This window comes from Suricata suricatta, chromosome 2 (assembly GCF_006229205.1).
Source record: "Suricata suricatta isolate VVHF042 chromosome 2, meerkat_22Aug2017_6uvM2_HiC, whole genome shotgun sequence".
Classification (NCBI taxonomy): domain Eukaryota; kingdom Metazoa; phylum Chordata; class Mammalia; order Carnivora; family Herpestidae; genus Suricata; species Suricata suricatta.
In genome coordinates this window covers 6,379,002-6,396,028 of record NC_043701.1, presented here as the reverse complement: position 1 = coordinate 6,396,028, position 17,027 = coordinate 6,379,002, and the positions used below count along the sequence as shown (strand labels likewise).

Below are 17,027 nucleotides of genomic sequence, written 5' to 3'. Positions count from 1 at the left end.
TTTTTTTAATGTTTTATTTATCTTAGAGAGAGAGATGGAATGTGAGCAGGGGAGGGGAAGGGAGAGAGGGAGACACAGAATCCAAAACAGGCTCCAGGTTCTGAGCTGTCAGTACAGAGCCTGATGCAGGGCTCAAATTCATGAACCGTAAGATCATGACCTGAGCTGAAGTCAGGCGCTTAACTGACAGCCACCCAGGCGCTCCTGGAATGAAAGTGTTTTCAGACATACATGAACTCCTGTACAAACACAGACTGGGAGTCTGTCACTCACAGATCCACAGAAAATGGTTAGGGAAAGTATTTGAAAAGAAAAAAAAAACCTAAAGTCACCTCTAAAAGAACAGAAACATGTATAACTTCCAAACTATTTAAAGTAAACTAATTAAAATAAAAATAATAACAACTTGAGGAAGAAAGAATTTAAATGAAGAACTCTCAAAGGAGGGGTAGGAAAAAAAGAAATACAGAAAAGATAGGTCTGAGGTCTAAACATAAGGTGAGATGGTGGGTAAGAATCCAAACACAGGAGGGACGGCAAGCAGTGTGAGCGGGCTGGAGTCACACCGTCCACTAGACAGACCATGCAGACCACAGAGCGCACTCTAGGCTTTCTAGTAGCTGCATTAAAAAAAAAATTAAAACAATATGGGGTCCCTGGGGGGCTCAGCTGGTGAAGCATCCAGCTCTTGATTTCAGCTCAGGTCATGATCTCACAGTTCATGAGTTCAAGCCCTACATCGGGCTCCGTGCTGGGGGTGTGGAGCCTGCTTGAGGTTCGATCTCTTTCCCTCTCTGCCCCTCCTCATCTCATGCTTTCTTTTTCTCAATAATAAAATACACAAACATCAAAAAAAATAATAAAAAGAAATAGATGAAATTAATTTTAATTTTTATTTATTTTTGGCAGAGATAAAAGAGACCGCGTGAGCAGGGGAGGGTCAGAGAAAGAAGTAGACACAGAATCTGAAGACAGGCTCCAGGTTCTGAGCTGTTAGTACAGAGCCCGACGTGGGGGCTCAAACCCACAAACCATGAGATCATGACCTGAGCCGAAGCCGGATGCTCAACTGACTGAGCCACCCGGTGCCCTGGAATTAATTTTAACAATATATTTTACGTACCCCAATATATCCAAAATGTTCAACATTTATGTATCTCATCTTTATAGTACTTTTTAAGTCAAAACAGCCACACATGGATGTGCCCACCATGTTGGACATTTAAAAGGTAAAGCTGATTGGACTAAAAACAAACAGGAAACCTAACTATGTGAAGTTTGCAAAAGACATACCTACAAGAGAAAGCTGCAAAGGCAGTGTGAAAGAATAAACGTCAGAATAAAGAAAACTTTTAAAAAGACGTAGTTATACTATATCTGATGAAATAGAGTTTAAAAAGAGAAATATTCATAGAAATAAAAAAAGGATCATTGTCCAAAGTTTTATTGGCCAGAACGGGAAAATAAGTCTAAATTTTTAATCTAATAACTTAGCTTCAAAACAATACAGCAAATCTCCAGGAGAAATTACTCCCAACTTCTCAGTGGGATATTTCAACACACCCGTTCCTGCACCTGATAAATCTAGTGGACTCAGGGTTATGGGAAATTCGAATAACGCTGCTCACAAACCCGACCAAATGGACACAGTAGAGTCTAAAGACAAGGAAACGTACGTTTCTTAAGCCACACAGAACAATAAGGAAAAATGAACACTTTCTAGACCATAAAACAAACTTTAGTCAATTTTAAACCATTCATCTTTTAAAGACTGATTATCTAACTACTTAGAAACCAGTAACAGATACCTCCAAACTCCCCATATGTACTAAAATTTAAAAATATCTGGGGCGCCTGGGTGGCTCAGTAGGTTAAGTATCTGGCTCTTGATTTTGGCTCAGGTCATAATCTCACAATTCGTGGGTTCGAGCCCCGCGTCGGGCTCTGTGCTGACAGCTAGCTCAGAGCCTGGAGCCTGCTTCAGATCCTGTGTCTCCCTCTCTCTCTGACCCTCCCCTGCTCGCGTTGTCTCTCTCTGTTTCTCAAAAAATAAATAAAAGACATAAAAAAAAATTTAAATCCGAATCCAGCAACGTATATAAAGTATCATGACTAAATTAGGTTCATTCCCAGATGACAAGATTGATTCAGCAATAGAAAATCACAGAATTTGCTGTATTAGCAGGTTAAAGAAGGAAAAAAAAAATCACATAGTCATCTCAACAGACACCAAAACAGCATTCTATAAGAATTCAGCATCGATCCCTATTAGAAATATCTAGTCAAGGGGCACCTGGGTGGCTCAGTTGGTTAAGCTTCCAGCTTCAGCTCAGGTCATGATCTCACGGTTCGTGGGTTTGAGTCCCACGTCGGGCTCTGTGCTGACAGCTAGCTTGGAGCCTGGAGCCTGCTTTAGATTCTCTGTCTCTCTCTCTGACCCTCCCCTGCTCGCACTGTCTCTCTCTGTCTCTCAAAAATAAATAAAAAGCATTAAAGAAAAAAAAATTTTTTAAATATCTAGTCAATCACAAATACAGGAATCATCTTTAATTTCCTAAGGACACTGATAAACACAACCTTTAACAGATGTTAGTGTGAACAGTTAACAGGCATTCTCTTTAAAATCGTAAAGTAAGAATACCCGTGATCACCACTCTTATTTAAGGATTTTCTGCAGTTCTCACCCAGCATAACAAAACAAGAGGAAAATAAACTGTAAAGATCTGAAAGGAAACAAAACATTCTTATTACTCACAGACGACAGGATGATCTTTTCGGAAGACCTGATAATCGTCAATGTTATTCGCAGTAGTGAGGATTTGAGCAAGGTTCTCAGATGGAAATACCAGTAAATGAAATCCAACTGTATTTTTGTACACTTTGAAAGAAGGGTTTTAAGGGACCCTATCAACAACCATTTTTCTTTCCTGTCACAGATCTTCACAGAGAAATGAAACCACAGAGGAAGGCAGGTGAGGGTAAACTATTTTTATTATGTGACAACAGCAGAGGATGATGGGCGCGGAAGAGGGACTCCTAGAACTGACTCGGACAGAAGTCCCCCACCTGGCCTGGTGACGGAGCCTGTCCCAGCAGAGACAGCCTGTCCCCTGTGGGTGGCCAGCTGCCCCAGCGGAGGAGATGGACGGGCAAGAGCTGTACTTGTCCAACCCTACTCCCAAACTCTCCAGTGACAAGATATGTCCCTGGTGGGCCCCCCGGACGGGATGCCTGGGGGGCAAAGAGGGATGTTTCATAACTGAGGCCCTGCCGCATGAGATAAAGTGCTGGGAGAGGCGTGTCCCCTGACCCCCCCCCCCCCCCCGCTCCAGTATACATCAGTGAAGGACAGAAAAAGCATGTTAAAAAAAGACACCACTGATAATAGTGATTTAAAAAAAAATAGGGGCGCCTGGGCGGTTCAGTCGGTTAAGCGTCCGACTTCAGCTCAGGTCAGGATCTCGCGGTTCGTGAGTTCAAGCCCTGCATTGGGCTCTGTGCCGACAGCTTGGCGTCTGGAGCCTGCTTCAGATCCTGTGTCTCCTTCTCTCTCTGCCCCTCCCCTGATCACGCTGTCTCTCTCTGTCTCTCAAAAATAAATAAATGTTTTTAAAAAAATACAACAAAGCAGGTGCCTGGGTGGCTCAGTTGGTTAAGGGTCTGACTCTTGATTTCAGCTCAGGTCATGATCTCACAGTTTGTGGGTTCGAGCCCTGAATCAGGCTCTGCATCTCTCTCACTCTCTCTGGCCCCACCCCCCAACTCATTCTTTCTCTTTTAAAATAAATAAAGCTTAAAAAAACAGGAAAAAATAAAAAAATGAGAATAAAAATAGACACAAGGAACCTAGTAATATATCTAACAACAACAAAAACAAGATCTTTTTTGGGGAAAATGATTAAACTTCAATGAGAGGGTACAGATGAGCTAAACGGAGCTAATGGCTTCAGGAATTCACAAATAACACAAATAACAGCACAGGGGGCCGTTTTCTCCAACGGGAACAATAGACTGAACGCAACTCCGAACACGATCCCAAATGGATTTTTCACAGCACTTATTAGAAGGCAATTAGGAAGCTGACCGCAAAGCGCAAAGGAAAAGACCAGAAGCACTGGCGTGGAGGAACCAGGCTCCCGCCTCCTACCCGACGTAAATCCATCCTGGACAGACTTAGCGCCTGGGTGTGGAAGGCAGAACCTTTAGGAGAAAATGTGAGCAGGCAAATCACAACCTTGAGGTAGGGAAGGTTTCTTAGTCATTTACGGCATAAAAAGGACAAACCATGAAGGTAAAAACTAGTAAATCCAAGTACAATCAAATCAAAAGCATCTGCTCTTTAAAATACACTGTGACCAGAGAAGATAGCAGCAATACCCATGCCTGAGAAAAAGACTGATATTCAGAACATGAAGGAACTCTTACCAATCGATAAGTGAAGGGAAAACAACTTACAAGAAAAATGGACCAAAGACATAAACCGGCGTTTCGCAGAAGAGGAGAGAAATGTGGCCTATGAACAGGGGATGTGATGGGCAAGCTCATTTATTTAGGAAAATGTTTATTTACTTTTGAAGGAGAGAGAGAGAGCATGAGCAGGGGAAGAGCAGAGAGAGAGGGAGACACAGAATCCGAAGCAGGCTCCATGCTCTGAGTTGTCAGCACAGAGCCTGATGCGGGGCTTGAACTCTCAAACTGTGAGATCATGATCTGAGCCGAAGTCAGACGCTCAACCGACTGAGCCACCCAGGCGCCCCTAGAATACGACTTTTAAGTCAGCTCACTCCCACCAGATGGGCAGAACTGAGGATGCAGGCATTTCCGGCTGGCGAGGCGGAGGTGTCAGACGTCTGGGCACCGCGGGCGGGTACCTGGTGGCAGCGCTGCTCTGCCGAACACTCAGACGTTACCTGGAGAAGTCAACGAGCATCTTTCCTATGACCCTGACCGCCAGTTCCATTCCACTCCAGGGTCTACACCTAGAGGAACCTTTATGCGCACATAACAATGTTCAGAACAGCATTGTTCCTAAAAGCAAAAAAGTCAGAGACAAGACAACCGCCCGCCCACCAGAAGGAAGGAACACACTGGTCACAGTCATGAACGAGAAAACCAAGAAGTGGTGAGCAGGAGTGGAGACAGTGTAGCACACCAACAGGGACGACTCAGAAACAAAGTCGAGTGAAAGGATATAGACGGTATGACCTATGCCAACCAAGTTCAACTCAAAGAAGACTGTGGATGGTGTGGTCACATTCCAAAAAGGTTCACCGTGTTCTTTAGGAATATGCACATACGGAATAAAAAATGTAAAGAAAACCAAGGGACTGACCGTATCTATTTTGGAATTTTCTGTCTGTTTATTAGTAAAAGGTAGAGTGGAGGATGGACTCGGAGAATGATAAGGAGGTGACGCGAGGTTCTGGTTGTGATCGATTTCTAACACTGGGAATTGAGAATACGGGTGTTTACTATTAGTCTCCAAGGGTCTCTGTTTTGTATGTGTTTGCTAATGTCATGTATGATACCCAGGTGCAATGTTTTAAAGAAACAAAACATGATATTAAAAAAAAGGAAACAAGGGGCGCCTGGGTGGCTCAGTCGGTTAAGCCTCTGACTTCGGCTCAGGTCAGATCTCACGTTCGTGGGTTCGAGCCCCGTGTCAGGCTCTGTGCTGACGGCTAGCTCAGAGCCTGGAGACTGCTTCCGGTTTTGTGTCTCCTTCTCTCTCTGACCCTCCCCCTCCCTTGCTCTGTCTCTCTCTGTATCAAAAATAAATAAAACCTTAAAAAAAATTAAAAAAAAAATTAAAAAAGGAAACAAAACCCATTTGATACAACGTAATACTTGCTCACGGTAACTTTAGCCAAAGTGGAAGGAAGCGTCTATAAACTTACAGTAAGAGTTTTATCGAAAGTCGATGACAAAAGCCATCCGTAGCCGCTGAGACCTTGGAAGCACCTCACAGGTAAGGACGCCAGCTATCTGGAAGTGCTCGGCAAGGTCTCAGCCAAACTGCCGAATGACAAAAATAAAGTTATAACCATTTAAAAAGAAGAGACAGCTTTTGTGTTATCTCTGGAGGATATAACTGCCTATGTAAAAAAAAAAAAAACCACACAAAACCATGAGAACCTAAATTGGCCCCTCATTAGAAGTAATAAGTTGAGCGAACGTTGTCTTTTACTAAAGACCGTCAATAGCAGAGCTGTGTGCCTGTGATGACTATTTAAAACGTCATTAATATAAAAACCCCATTTCCCAAGAGACGCAAACCATCGGAGAAAACGGAAGCCTTCTTCAGGGGCACACAGAAGGCTTCGTCAAATGAGTCTTCTCATGTGTAGAGGGGCTCATGTGTCATGAGGGGGAGTCTCCAGAAATGAAATTATATGGTAAATGCAATTCCAATCGAAATGCCAGCCGGATTTTCTGAGAACTTAACATAAAAAGTCTGAAACTCATATGGGAGAACAGAGGCCCAAGAAGAACGGAAGCCAAGGAAAGTTCTGGAGAGGAAGGAGGGAAGGCTTAGGCTTCTTGTGAAGCTAAATCAGTTGAGTGCCGGCAGAGAGACAAAGACCACGAAACCAGGATGAAGAGCCCAGAGACCGTGCGTGTACGTATGCAGACCTGGTTCATGACCAAACTGGCATTTCAAAATCACCAGAGAAAAGAAAGAACACGCAGCAAACTTTGTGGGGAAATCAGATGCCCCTGTGGGGAAAAACATTTTTGATTTTCCCTTACAGCCTACACAAATATTTTTTTTTACAAAGATTAATTCTTGATACCCCCATAAATGTGAAAAGCAAAACTCTGACAGTTTTATAAGAAGATAGAGGAGAATGTCCTTCTGACTGGAACGAGGGAGGGAAGGCGATCTTAGATAGAGAAAGCAGATCCTAAAGGAAAAAGTGGGTAAGTGTGATTCTACTCCAAATCAAGACTCCTATCCAAGCACTACAAAACTAAAAGACGTGCCCTAGACCTAGAGGGAGAGATGTTCTGTCATGCAAATAACACAGGGGTTAGCATCCAGAACCTATACAAAGAAGTCTTGATAAGAGAGTGAAAAACAAAGACCGAAGAGACCAAATAAACATGAAAAGGAGGCTCTACTTTCCTAAGAGTTGGGGAAATGCAAATGCATATGGTTCCATTCATTTCAACCTCCATCGGACTGGCAAGAATCTCACGTGGGCGGTAGGCAGAGCTGTAAGCAAACAGGCACCCGGAGATCGGAGAGCGCGGGAGGGAGCGGTGCCCGCTGGTGTAACCATGGCAACGGCAGGGGGCAGACAAGCGGGGCTCCTCTCCGGGTCTGTTCCCCAGAGAGGCCGCGGCGCCTGGTCGCACAGACAGGGGTAAGGCTAAGGCTGCCGCGCCGCTCGGGAGAGGAAAAAATCACAGACAGCAGAAGTGCGAATCAACAGACCAGTGGATATAAATTGTGATGAAGCAGCGTTTGGACATTATCTGTTAAGATGAATGAACCTGATCTACAAGCATCAAAGGACGTAAACCTGAACTCCGGAACACTGCGTGATAAATATGATGACACTGACCCAATTTTTCACAACCCACGAAACCATATTGTATATTGCTTATGGCTACATATACACATAATCGTTTTATTTATTTTTAATTTTTTTAATGTTTTATTTATTTTTGATATATAGAGAGATAGAGCATGAGAAGGGGAGGGGCAGAGAGAGAGGGAGACACAGAATCCGAAGCAGGCTCCAGGCCCCGAGCGCTCAGCACAGAGCCCGATGCGGGGCTCGAACCCATGAATGTGAGATCATGACCTGAGCCAAAGTCGGAAGCTTAACTGACTGAGCCACCCAGGCGCCCCTACAGAAAGTAGTTTTAAGTAAAAGTTTTAAAATGGGGATGGATGGGCAAAAGACACGAAGAGACGCTTTTCCAAAGAAAACATCCAGATGGCTAACAGACACATGAGAAGATGCTCAACATCACTCAACATCAGGGAAATGCACAACAAAACCACAATGAGACACCACCTCACACCCGTCAGAGTGGCGAACATTAACAACTCAGGCAACAACAGATGTGGGCGCGGATGCGGACAAAGAGGATCCCTTCCGCACGGCTGGTGGGAGCGCACACTGGTGCCGCCGCTCTGGAGAGCAGTGGGGAGGGTCCTCAGAAAATTAAAAATAGAACTACCCCACGACCCGGCAACTGCACTCCTAGGTATTTACGTGAAGGACACAAAAATGCTGATTCGAAGGGGCACATGCACCCCAATGTTTATAGCAGCGCTACTGACAGTAGACAAGGTTGGGAAGAGCACAAATGTCCATCGGCGGATGAATGGTTTATATACAATGAGTATGACTCGGTGATCAAAAAGAATGAAATCTTGCCATTTGCAACGACGTGGACGGAACTAGAATGTGTTATGGTAGCGGAATAAGTCAGAGACAGAGATCGTATGACTACACTCCTATGTGGAATTTAAGATACAAAACAGCTGAACATAAGGGAAGCAAAAATAACATAAAAACAGAGAGGGAGACAAACCAAAAGAGACTCTTAAATACGGAGAACAAACTGAGGGTTGCTGGTGGGAGGTGAGGGGGATGGGCTGAATGGGGGATGGACACCTGTTAAGTGGCACTTGTTGGGATGAGCACCGGGCACAACACGTAAGTGAGGAATCACTAAATTCTATTCCCGAAATCATCATTACACTGTATGTTAACTAGCCTGGCTTTGAATTAGATTAAAAAAATAAAATGTGGATGAAAGGACAGACACCAGCTTCAGGACAAGTGGTTACCACAGGGCGGAGTGCGTCTAGGAAATCTAGCAAGGGATTTAACACACAGATTTCAACACACAAATATTTTAAATTCTGTAGCACCACAGACACTCCACAAGCAATAGTGGAACTCCTACTGCCTGCCAGGCAGTGTTCTAGGTGCCTGAAATGATCATAGGAACAAAAAAACCGGCAAGTTCTTGTCCTCTTGAAATTTACCGGCCATACCTAAGTCTGTAAGCATGAGATCCGCAGTCTCTCCCTCCCTGAAACACGCAGCATCTGTATCTATATCAATTCTGTAAATACGAACTATATATAACAACCTAGAAATATCCATAATAGGTGACACCATCTGGGGCGGAAAACACCAGAGCAGGGGAAGGAGACTGCAGATTTGCGGTGGGGAAGGGGCCGCAACTTTAGATAAGCAGAGCCCGGAGGCGGGGAGAGGGGGGTGGAGTCCGGGAAAGGATCTGGCGGGCAGTCCTGACGAGGGCGAAGGCTCCGAGCCTGGTGCACCTGCAGTGTTGGGGGAACAGCGGGAGCGGGACGCAGAGAAAGGAGCCCGAGTTTCTGATCAGTGGGAAGCCAGTAAGGAGTTGTGCACAAGAGTGTAAGACTCGCTCTGGGGCATGAGGGCAGGGGCGAGTATGCTGGTTGGGAGGTGACTGCAGGAGATGCGCCTGGGTGGCAGGGCAGAGGTGAGGCGGGACGGCACTGTGCACAAGTCTGAAGGGCGTGCTAGGCTCCTAGCTGTGAGAAAGCGTCAGGCTGACTCCTGGGGCCCGGCCTGCACCTTCAGGGTGGACAGCTGTCTATCACGGCAGGGGAGAGGGAGACGTTGCGGGTGGGGGGAGAGGAGGCGGAGCTCGGGAGGGGGTGTGTGTGTGCGCGCGCGCGCGCGCAGAACTGAGGGAGGGGCCAGGGAAGAGGCACACAGGTAGCACGCGGAGCTCTCAGAGCCACTGCCGAATGGCAGAGTGGGGGCGTGGAGGGTGGTGGTGGGGCCCCCCAGCGTGTAAAGGTCAGAAAGCACATGAGGAAATAGCGCAGGAAAGGTGTTAGGTGAAAGCAGGAGGAAACCAGGCGTGTTTCCCGTTAAAGAAGTGAATCTGGGAAGAGAGTGATCGATGGTGGCAGATGTCACCAATGGGTCCGGTAAGACCAGACCTTTAACACCACCAGGGTCCCTGGCGGCCTTGCCAGGCGTGTTGACGGAAGGGCGTTGAGAGCGGGAAGAGGAATGGGAGAAAGCAGGATCCGGAGGGCGATGATTGTGGGAGGGTGGCTGGAGGAGGGCAGAAATGGGGCGGCAGGGCTGTGGGGTCCAGACCGGGCACCGACGGCAGGGGCAGGTGCTGCCGGGAAGCAGGAGGCGGCGGCCCGGGCGGGATCTAGTGCCCAGCGGAGGCCAGCCTTGGCGGGAGGGGAGGCCACAGCAGCAAACACTGAGAACGGGGCCCAGGGGCAAGCAGATGGGCCGCTGGGGTGGGAGGGCCGTGAGTTTTGTTTCTTTCTGTTTCAATTGAACCGTATTTTTTCAACATGAAAATCCTTCTAAGTCCGTGGGCCAAACAAGCAGGCAGTGAGTGATCCGGCCCGTGGGCCACCGTTTGCCAGCCTCCGGGCAACTGAGTGGACCAGGAAGATACCCTTCGACCCAGGAGCAGCGCCGGAGTCCCCAGGGTTGCGGGTGAGGAGCGAGGGCCAGGCGTTTTCTCCAGCCGCATGCAGCTGCGTGGGGACAGGTGCACAGCAGGCAGACTGAACCAGGATTAGGGTTCCGTGATGACGAAGGGTGAGGGGGTGGGCATGCCGGTGGACCGGAGCCTGGGCTGGGCAAAGAGGGAACCGGGGACAAGCTGGGCAGTGAAAGGGCCAGAGGCCGGGGTCAGGACACTGGGAAGAGGGATCTGCAAGGACGGCGGGGGAGGGGCACCTGGGCGCCTGGCTCGATTGAGAAGATGGAGGGGTGCATCAGGGGAATGACTCAGGCTGGAAGGTGGAGAGGGAGTGGAGGGTGGGGGCTGAGGGACAGAGAGGCTGGGGTGCTGAGCACCATCCTGTGGATGTCCCGTTGCTAGCAATGGTGGCAGTAGCAGAGATGAGGTCTCTGCGGGAGGCGTTTGATTGAAAGGTAGGGGTTTGCAGGGAGGAGGGGAGACCAGCAAAGAGGCAACATGGAGGTGCGCAGGGACTGGGGCTGAGAGGGACGTGGGGAAGGGGCGGGCTTCTGCGAATGCAGGAGAAGAACCAGGGCGCATCTGAGTGGGGATGCTCCGGGAAGAGCTGGAAGATCTGAGGTCCCGCTGGGGACAGAGTCCCGGCGAGGGAATTTAGCAACTGACGTGGGGAGGAGGTCCGACAAGGGGCTGCACAGCCCAGAGAGGGTGAGAGGCGAGTGGGGTCCGGGCAGGGGCTCACGGGGCTCATGATGATGAGCTCGGGGCAGAGCATGGAGCGTGTTAGACGGGAGGGCATACTGGGGGTCTCGCCAGCAGCCACACTATTTCCAGCCCCGCTTTGCTCTCCTGAATGACGGGACGGGAATCAGAGAGACCTCTGATTACAAGGATAGTGAACCAGACCCACAGTGGGCCTTTCAAAGGTGCAGACCGGCTCCAGGACAATCTGAGACAGTGGTACAGATTCACCTTAACTAAATCTGGGGTTTGAATCACGTTGACACATGCGGCCAGCTGATAGGACTGGCTCCTGGACGCGGGCAAGGCCAGCTTTTCATAAAACTGAGCCCGAATTAACTTCTGTCTTCAACACACTCCTACCCTCCCTCTCTGTCCTCTTCCCGCTTCCCCTAACTCCGGGCACTGGCTTGAACTCTCTTCTGAAAAGCTAGGTTTCCTGCCTGTCTCCCCACTGGGAAGCATTCCTGGAGGGTTCGTTCAACAGGTCATAACTCAACTATCCAAAAATTTAGATTGAACACATTCGAGTCTGAGGCTTCTCCTTGGCTTTCGGGAAAGAAGGTCATGCCCTCCCGGGCCCTCTATTTCGCTGTTGCCACCTGATGGCTCAGTCGCCCTGGACTGCCCTCGGCCCCTCACCTGGACTCGGGTCCACAGGGACATCTGGAACCTTGGGGGCGGCGCGACGCCAGCTGCACGGCTCCTTCCCCTGCTCGGTCTGGGAGAGGACCTCGGGCTTGGAGATGGCGTAGTCTGAGGAAAGACAGGAAGGTTAGCTCTTGCTGTGTGGGTCCATTCAGAGCTGGGGACAGACAGCCTGCGAATCCAAGAATGGCCAAGAAACGAAATTTCTAGATGAGTAAACAGTGCTGGTTCTAGGGGCGCCTGGGGGGCTCAGTCAGTTAAGCATCTGACTTCGACTCAGGTCATGATCTCACAGTCTGTGGGTTTGAGCCCTGCGTTGGGCTCTGTGCTGACCACTCAGAGCCTGGAGCCTGCTTCTGACCTGTGTCTCCCTCTCTTTCTGCTCCTCCCCTGCTCACTCTCTGTCGCTGTCTCTCAAAATAAAAATAAAGACATTAAAAAAAAAAAGAGTACTAGCCCTTAACCATGGGCAATTTTGTCTCCTAGGGGACATCTGGGAATCTGGAGACTTTTTTTTTTAATGTTTGTTTTTTTGAAGGAGAGAAAGAAAGACAAAGCATGAGCAGAGGAGGGGCAGAGAGAGAGAGAGACACACACAGAATCCAAAACAGGCTCTGGGCTCCAAGCTGTCAGCACAGAGCCCAACGCAGGGCTCGAACTCATGAACTGTGAGATCATGGCCTGAGCCGAAGTCGGACGCTTAACCGACTGAGCCACCCAGGCGCCCCTGGAGACATTTTTGATTGTCACGACTCAGGGCTAGGGGTGAGGTGTTCCTTGCATTGGTGGGTCAAGGCCAGGTTAGCCCCACAAATACCAATCATCTGGCCCCACACGTCGGCACCCAAGTGCAGAAACTCTGGTAGAGTCTGACCATTAGGAAGCAGTGCATTTCTTCAACCTGAAATCTTAATTTATTTTTTTTTAATGTTTACACATTTTTTGAGAGAGAGAGAGAGAGAGAGAGATAGAGAGACAAGAGCATCAGTGGGGGAGGAGCAGAGAGAGAGGGAGACACAGAATCTAAGGCAGGCTCTGGGCTCTGAGCTGTCCCCACAGAGCCCGACGCAGGGGCTTGAACCCATGACCGTGAGATCATGACCTGAGTTGAAGTTGGACACTCAGCTGACTGAGCCGCCCAGGCGCCTCCCTTCAAACCGAAACCTAACATCACACCTGCGCCCGCTGTCATCCGCACCGAGCATGCCTTCTTGCCTTCAGGTCTGGGTCATACAGAAACCAGCCCAAGAGGAAAGAAGCCCAGGCTCTGAGGGAGCAGAGGGGAAGCGTGGTCTGCCCACACTGTCCACTAAACTGGAGTAGTGTCACCATCAAAGCCACACATCCCTGGCAGAGAAGGCTGAAACAAAGTGGATCGATTCCTTCCTGGACCTGAGAGAGGTTGGAGGTTTTATGCTGTGCCTCAACAGGACAGGGACGTCTGTGCTCCATGCCACCACCCCTCTCTGTCTGGCCACCCGTGAACTTCACCAGCTAGAGGACGCTTTTCACTCCGTCACCCGGTGCTCCTCTTTGGTAAGAGGAGGCGACGCCTATCATGGTCAAGGCTTCTAGTGATTGACACACCGTGTGACGGAACCCGCCAGCACGGGGAGAGAGGTTTGGGGACACCCCAAGTCATACTTAATGGAAAACTCAGTATCACGCCTTACCCAGGGACACCAGCGTCTCGTAGTTGCCCCTCATCACGTGCTTGTAGAGCTCCTTCTGCCACTCGTCCAGCTTGCCCCACTCCTGCTCAGAGAAATACACGGCCACGTCATCAAAGGTCACGGGCACCTGGAACCACAAGCATCACGTGCTCACCCACACACTGACAGGCACGGCCCCTTGAGTAGCCCCAGCCCCGGGTGCCCGGGGGAATACCTTGGGGGCCTCCCCCTTGCTGCCCGGCGGCAGCCGCAGGATCCAGAAGTTTCTGTTTCTCAGCAGGTTCTCCATGTTCTCCAGCCGCCTCTGCAGCAGCCCGTACTCCTGCAGCAGGGTCCCCAGCACGGCCCACTTGCCCTCCAGCTGGTTCCCGAACTCCACGGCCGTCTTCTCGCAGTCGGCCAGCTTCTTCTCAGCCATCCCCGTCCGCCCCTCGAGGGAAAGCAGGCGGGCGGCCTGGGATTCGATCTTCCTCTCCATGGCCTGAATTGTGGCTGCCATCGTCCACGGGGATATCTTTCAAAAACGAAGAGAAGCCCATCGTCATTCATGCCACCCACCGAGCCCCTTGAGCCCACCCCTGCCAGGTGCGGGGGCACAGGGCGGGTGGGGGGCACGGAGCACCTATGGGAGAGTGGGGGCGCCCTGTGCCGCATGCCAGATCTCAGCCTGGCGATCAGCTCCTCCGGGGGACTCAGACACCACGGCTGTCCGGGCTCGCGCCTTCCCTCCCGGCCTCTGCAGCATGCCCTGCAGCCCCCCACCATGGCATTCAGTGCCCTGCCCAGTGATGCCCCGCATTGGCCTGCGTGAGCTCTCTGCAGGCAGCGCTGCCCCTTCCAGACACAGTGCGCGGCCCGCGGAAGGCACTCAGTGCGATTCTGCTAAATAAACAGTGACTTAGCACTGCTGGGGCGTTTCGGTGGATAAACAGTAAACTGCAGATTTACTAGAGCCCAGCCAGCACTTCCCCTCATAATCGCATAGGAACCGACAACCGATCATGACCTAGCAAAAAAAAAAAAAAAAGACAAAACCAAACAGCTGGTTCACTGAACCGGCACAAACATGAGCATTGCTCAACTGCTTTTTTTTTTTTTTTAAACATCTCTCTGTCTCTCTTTTTTAAAAAAAATTTTTTTAATGTTTATTTTTGAGAGAGTCAGAGTGCAAGTGGGGGAGGGACAGAGAGAGGGGGAAACACAGAGTCCAAGGCAGGCTCCAGGCTGTGAGCAGTCAGCACAGAGCCCGAGGCAGGCTCGAACCCACGAGCCATGAGATCATGACCTGAGCTGAAGTCGGACGCTTAACGTACTATGCCGCCCAGGCGCCCCTTGTGTCTCTTTTTAATAAACATAAAAATCAAGCAGCTAATTCCTCTCCCTCCAGGGCAATCCGATTCTGTCCCCTCCCCAACTGCTCCTCCTTAACCATGACTGCAAGGCTCCAGCAGCCAAGGGTTAGACTTTTGGACACAGGTGGCCTTGGTGGGTCAGGGGGACAAAATTGACACAGGCTCCCCTGGGTCCCTTGAGAGTATGATTTTGCCTCTCACGGCACCCACCCCCTCCCAAAGGGAGAAGGAGCCCCCGACATTTTTGTAGCCCACCCAGAATTAGTGACACACCCAACAGATTGAGGAGGAAGGTAAAACACGTATAAGGTTAGACTTTTGTATATACGACAACTGTCATAAAGCTTCACCCAAGCAGCGACTCCCCTGTTGCCGGAAAGTTCGCAAGGCAGCTTGAATGACCTGAGCGGCAGCCCAGGACGCCGAGGAAAGGGCTCAAATGCTTTGGGGACGGACTGAACCACCGACCCACCCACATCTGAAGGTGGGGCCCTTCGGTCAGGGAGGAAGTCCAGCTATTAGTGCCTCCTCCTGGCTGTGCCTGAGGATGCATGGCATCCTTACAACATTCTGGAAACTAGTCCTCAAAAGATGGTCAGGGACTAGTATGAAGGCTCAGTGCTTCTGTGATTGGAGGCTGGACCCGATGACCTCTGACCTGAAGAAGGGCTCCCCCTGCCCCCAAAGGTTGGGGAGGAGCTGGAGAGGCAGGGAGCCATCGGAGGGAAACTGAATGTGGGTGGGACTCCAGCGCTAAAGAGGCAGGTGGTTCTGCCTCGAGGCTAAGGGGACCCAACTAGGCTGGCACCCCAGGACACCTCCCATGACAGCCACCGCCCCTCACCTTGTCCACTTGTCCTTCAGGATCGATCCTTGCCGTCTGGCCCCAGCCCCCCACGAGTGTGCTCCAGGAGCACCGCTTCATCACCTGGCTCCCCAGCTACTGAAAGACTCAGCATCTGAGAGCACCTGACCGCCATTACCGCAATCTTTGCGTGGCAGGCAAAGGACATCCGCATGAACTACTTCATGAACAGTAAGGTACAGTTTTCTTACCGTTTGAATGGGGCACGGAGCCCCTAGAAGGGCTCCACACCATTTAGTGGGAGGTGGTGACTGTCTGGGCCCAGGCCCAGCTCCTTACTAAGCGGTGGGTGGATAATATGGGGCTGTCCTCACACTCCTGCCAGGGGGGTGGAAAGTCTACGCTTGCGGGGAGCGGATGCTAAGAGAACCCCAAATCCTTCAAGGACTTGCCACCCAGATGATGAAGTCCAGGCACTAAAACCCCTTCCAACCCTTCCCTTCCACGGCCTCACTACCAAAACCATCTTCTGGTGCAGGGGCTGCTTTGCAGTCCACGAACACGCGCCCCCCCCCCCTCCTTTCTTCTGTGCGCAAGCCGACCTCCTGTCCTGAAAAGCTCCAATGGTCCACTCAGCCTGATGAAACCCTAGCCTCCCCTGAAAGCCCAGCTCAAATCACAGGCGCACAGGCCGGGGAGGGGTGCCAGCCCCTCCCTCTCCTTCCCCTGCACTCCCACGGCCCCTTTCTACCTCAACGCAAGAACCACTCACCTCTTTCTCTTCTGCATCCTCAACACCAGCGTACCTGTCTGCTTCCCCCAAAACACAACGTGGCCCCGAATACGGAGCAACTGTGTCTTTTCACCCACTTTCTAGCTGTGCGATCCTGGGCAAGTTAAACTTCTCCAGGCCTCGGGTTTTTCTTCCGCAGGACAGAACGAGCACCTACCCCGCAGGTTTGTTGTGAGGACAAAATAATGCTTAACAGGGCTGGTGCCCGCCCGCTTCTACGAGAGGGAGCAGCTGTCTTCCGCCCCGACCTCGATGGAGCTGGGCACTCGGTGTGCGCGGAATCCAAGCCGCTTCGGACGCCTCCCAGGTGCCACCAGGCCGCTGGGGGGAGCTGGGGGGTAGGGAGCGCCGAGGCAGAGCGGTGGGGAGAGAAAGGAGGCGCGGGGTGGGGGGCGCGGGGATGGAGGGGCCGGCGGATGGGGCGGGGGCAGGAAGCCGCGGAGGGCTGCAGGAACTCGGCGTGCGGCGGCCTCCGCGGCGGGGACGCTCGGTTCCGCCCTGCTCAGGCTCGGCCGCGATCGGGGGGCCCGGCCGGCGGG

The 17,027-nt window shown here is 50.8% G+C and overlaps 1 protein-coding gene across 1 annotated transcript in view; it reads right to left on the bottom strand.

The window, feature by feature from the left end:
- The window catches only part of ZNF746 (zinc finger protein 746), a 20,224-nt gene extending 3,764 nt beyond the window's left edge, over nucleotides 1–16,460 (bottom strand). The window contains exons 1-4 of the mRNA XM_029954500.1: nucleotides 15,735–16,460; nucleotides 13,753–14,052; nucleotides 13,539–13,665; nucleotides 11,860–11,973 (exon numbers count right to left, since the gene is read on the bottom strand). Of these exons, the coding sequence (XP_029810360.1) occupies nucleotides 11,860–11,973; nucleotides 13,539–13,665; nucleotides 13,753–14,052; nucleotides 15,735–15,815 (622 nt within the window). The 5' untranslated portion in view covers nucleotides 15,816–16,460. The remainder of the gene's footprint in view (nucleotides 1–11,859; nucleotides 11,974–13,538; nucleotides 13,666–13,752; nucleotides 14,053–15,734) is intronic.
- Nucleotides 16,461–17,027: the final 567 nt, after the last annotated feature.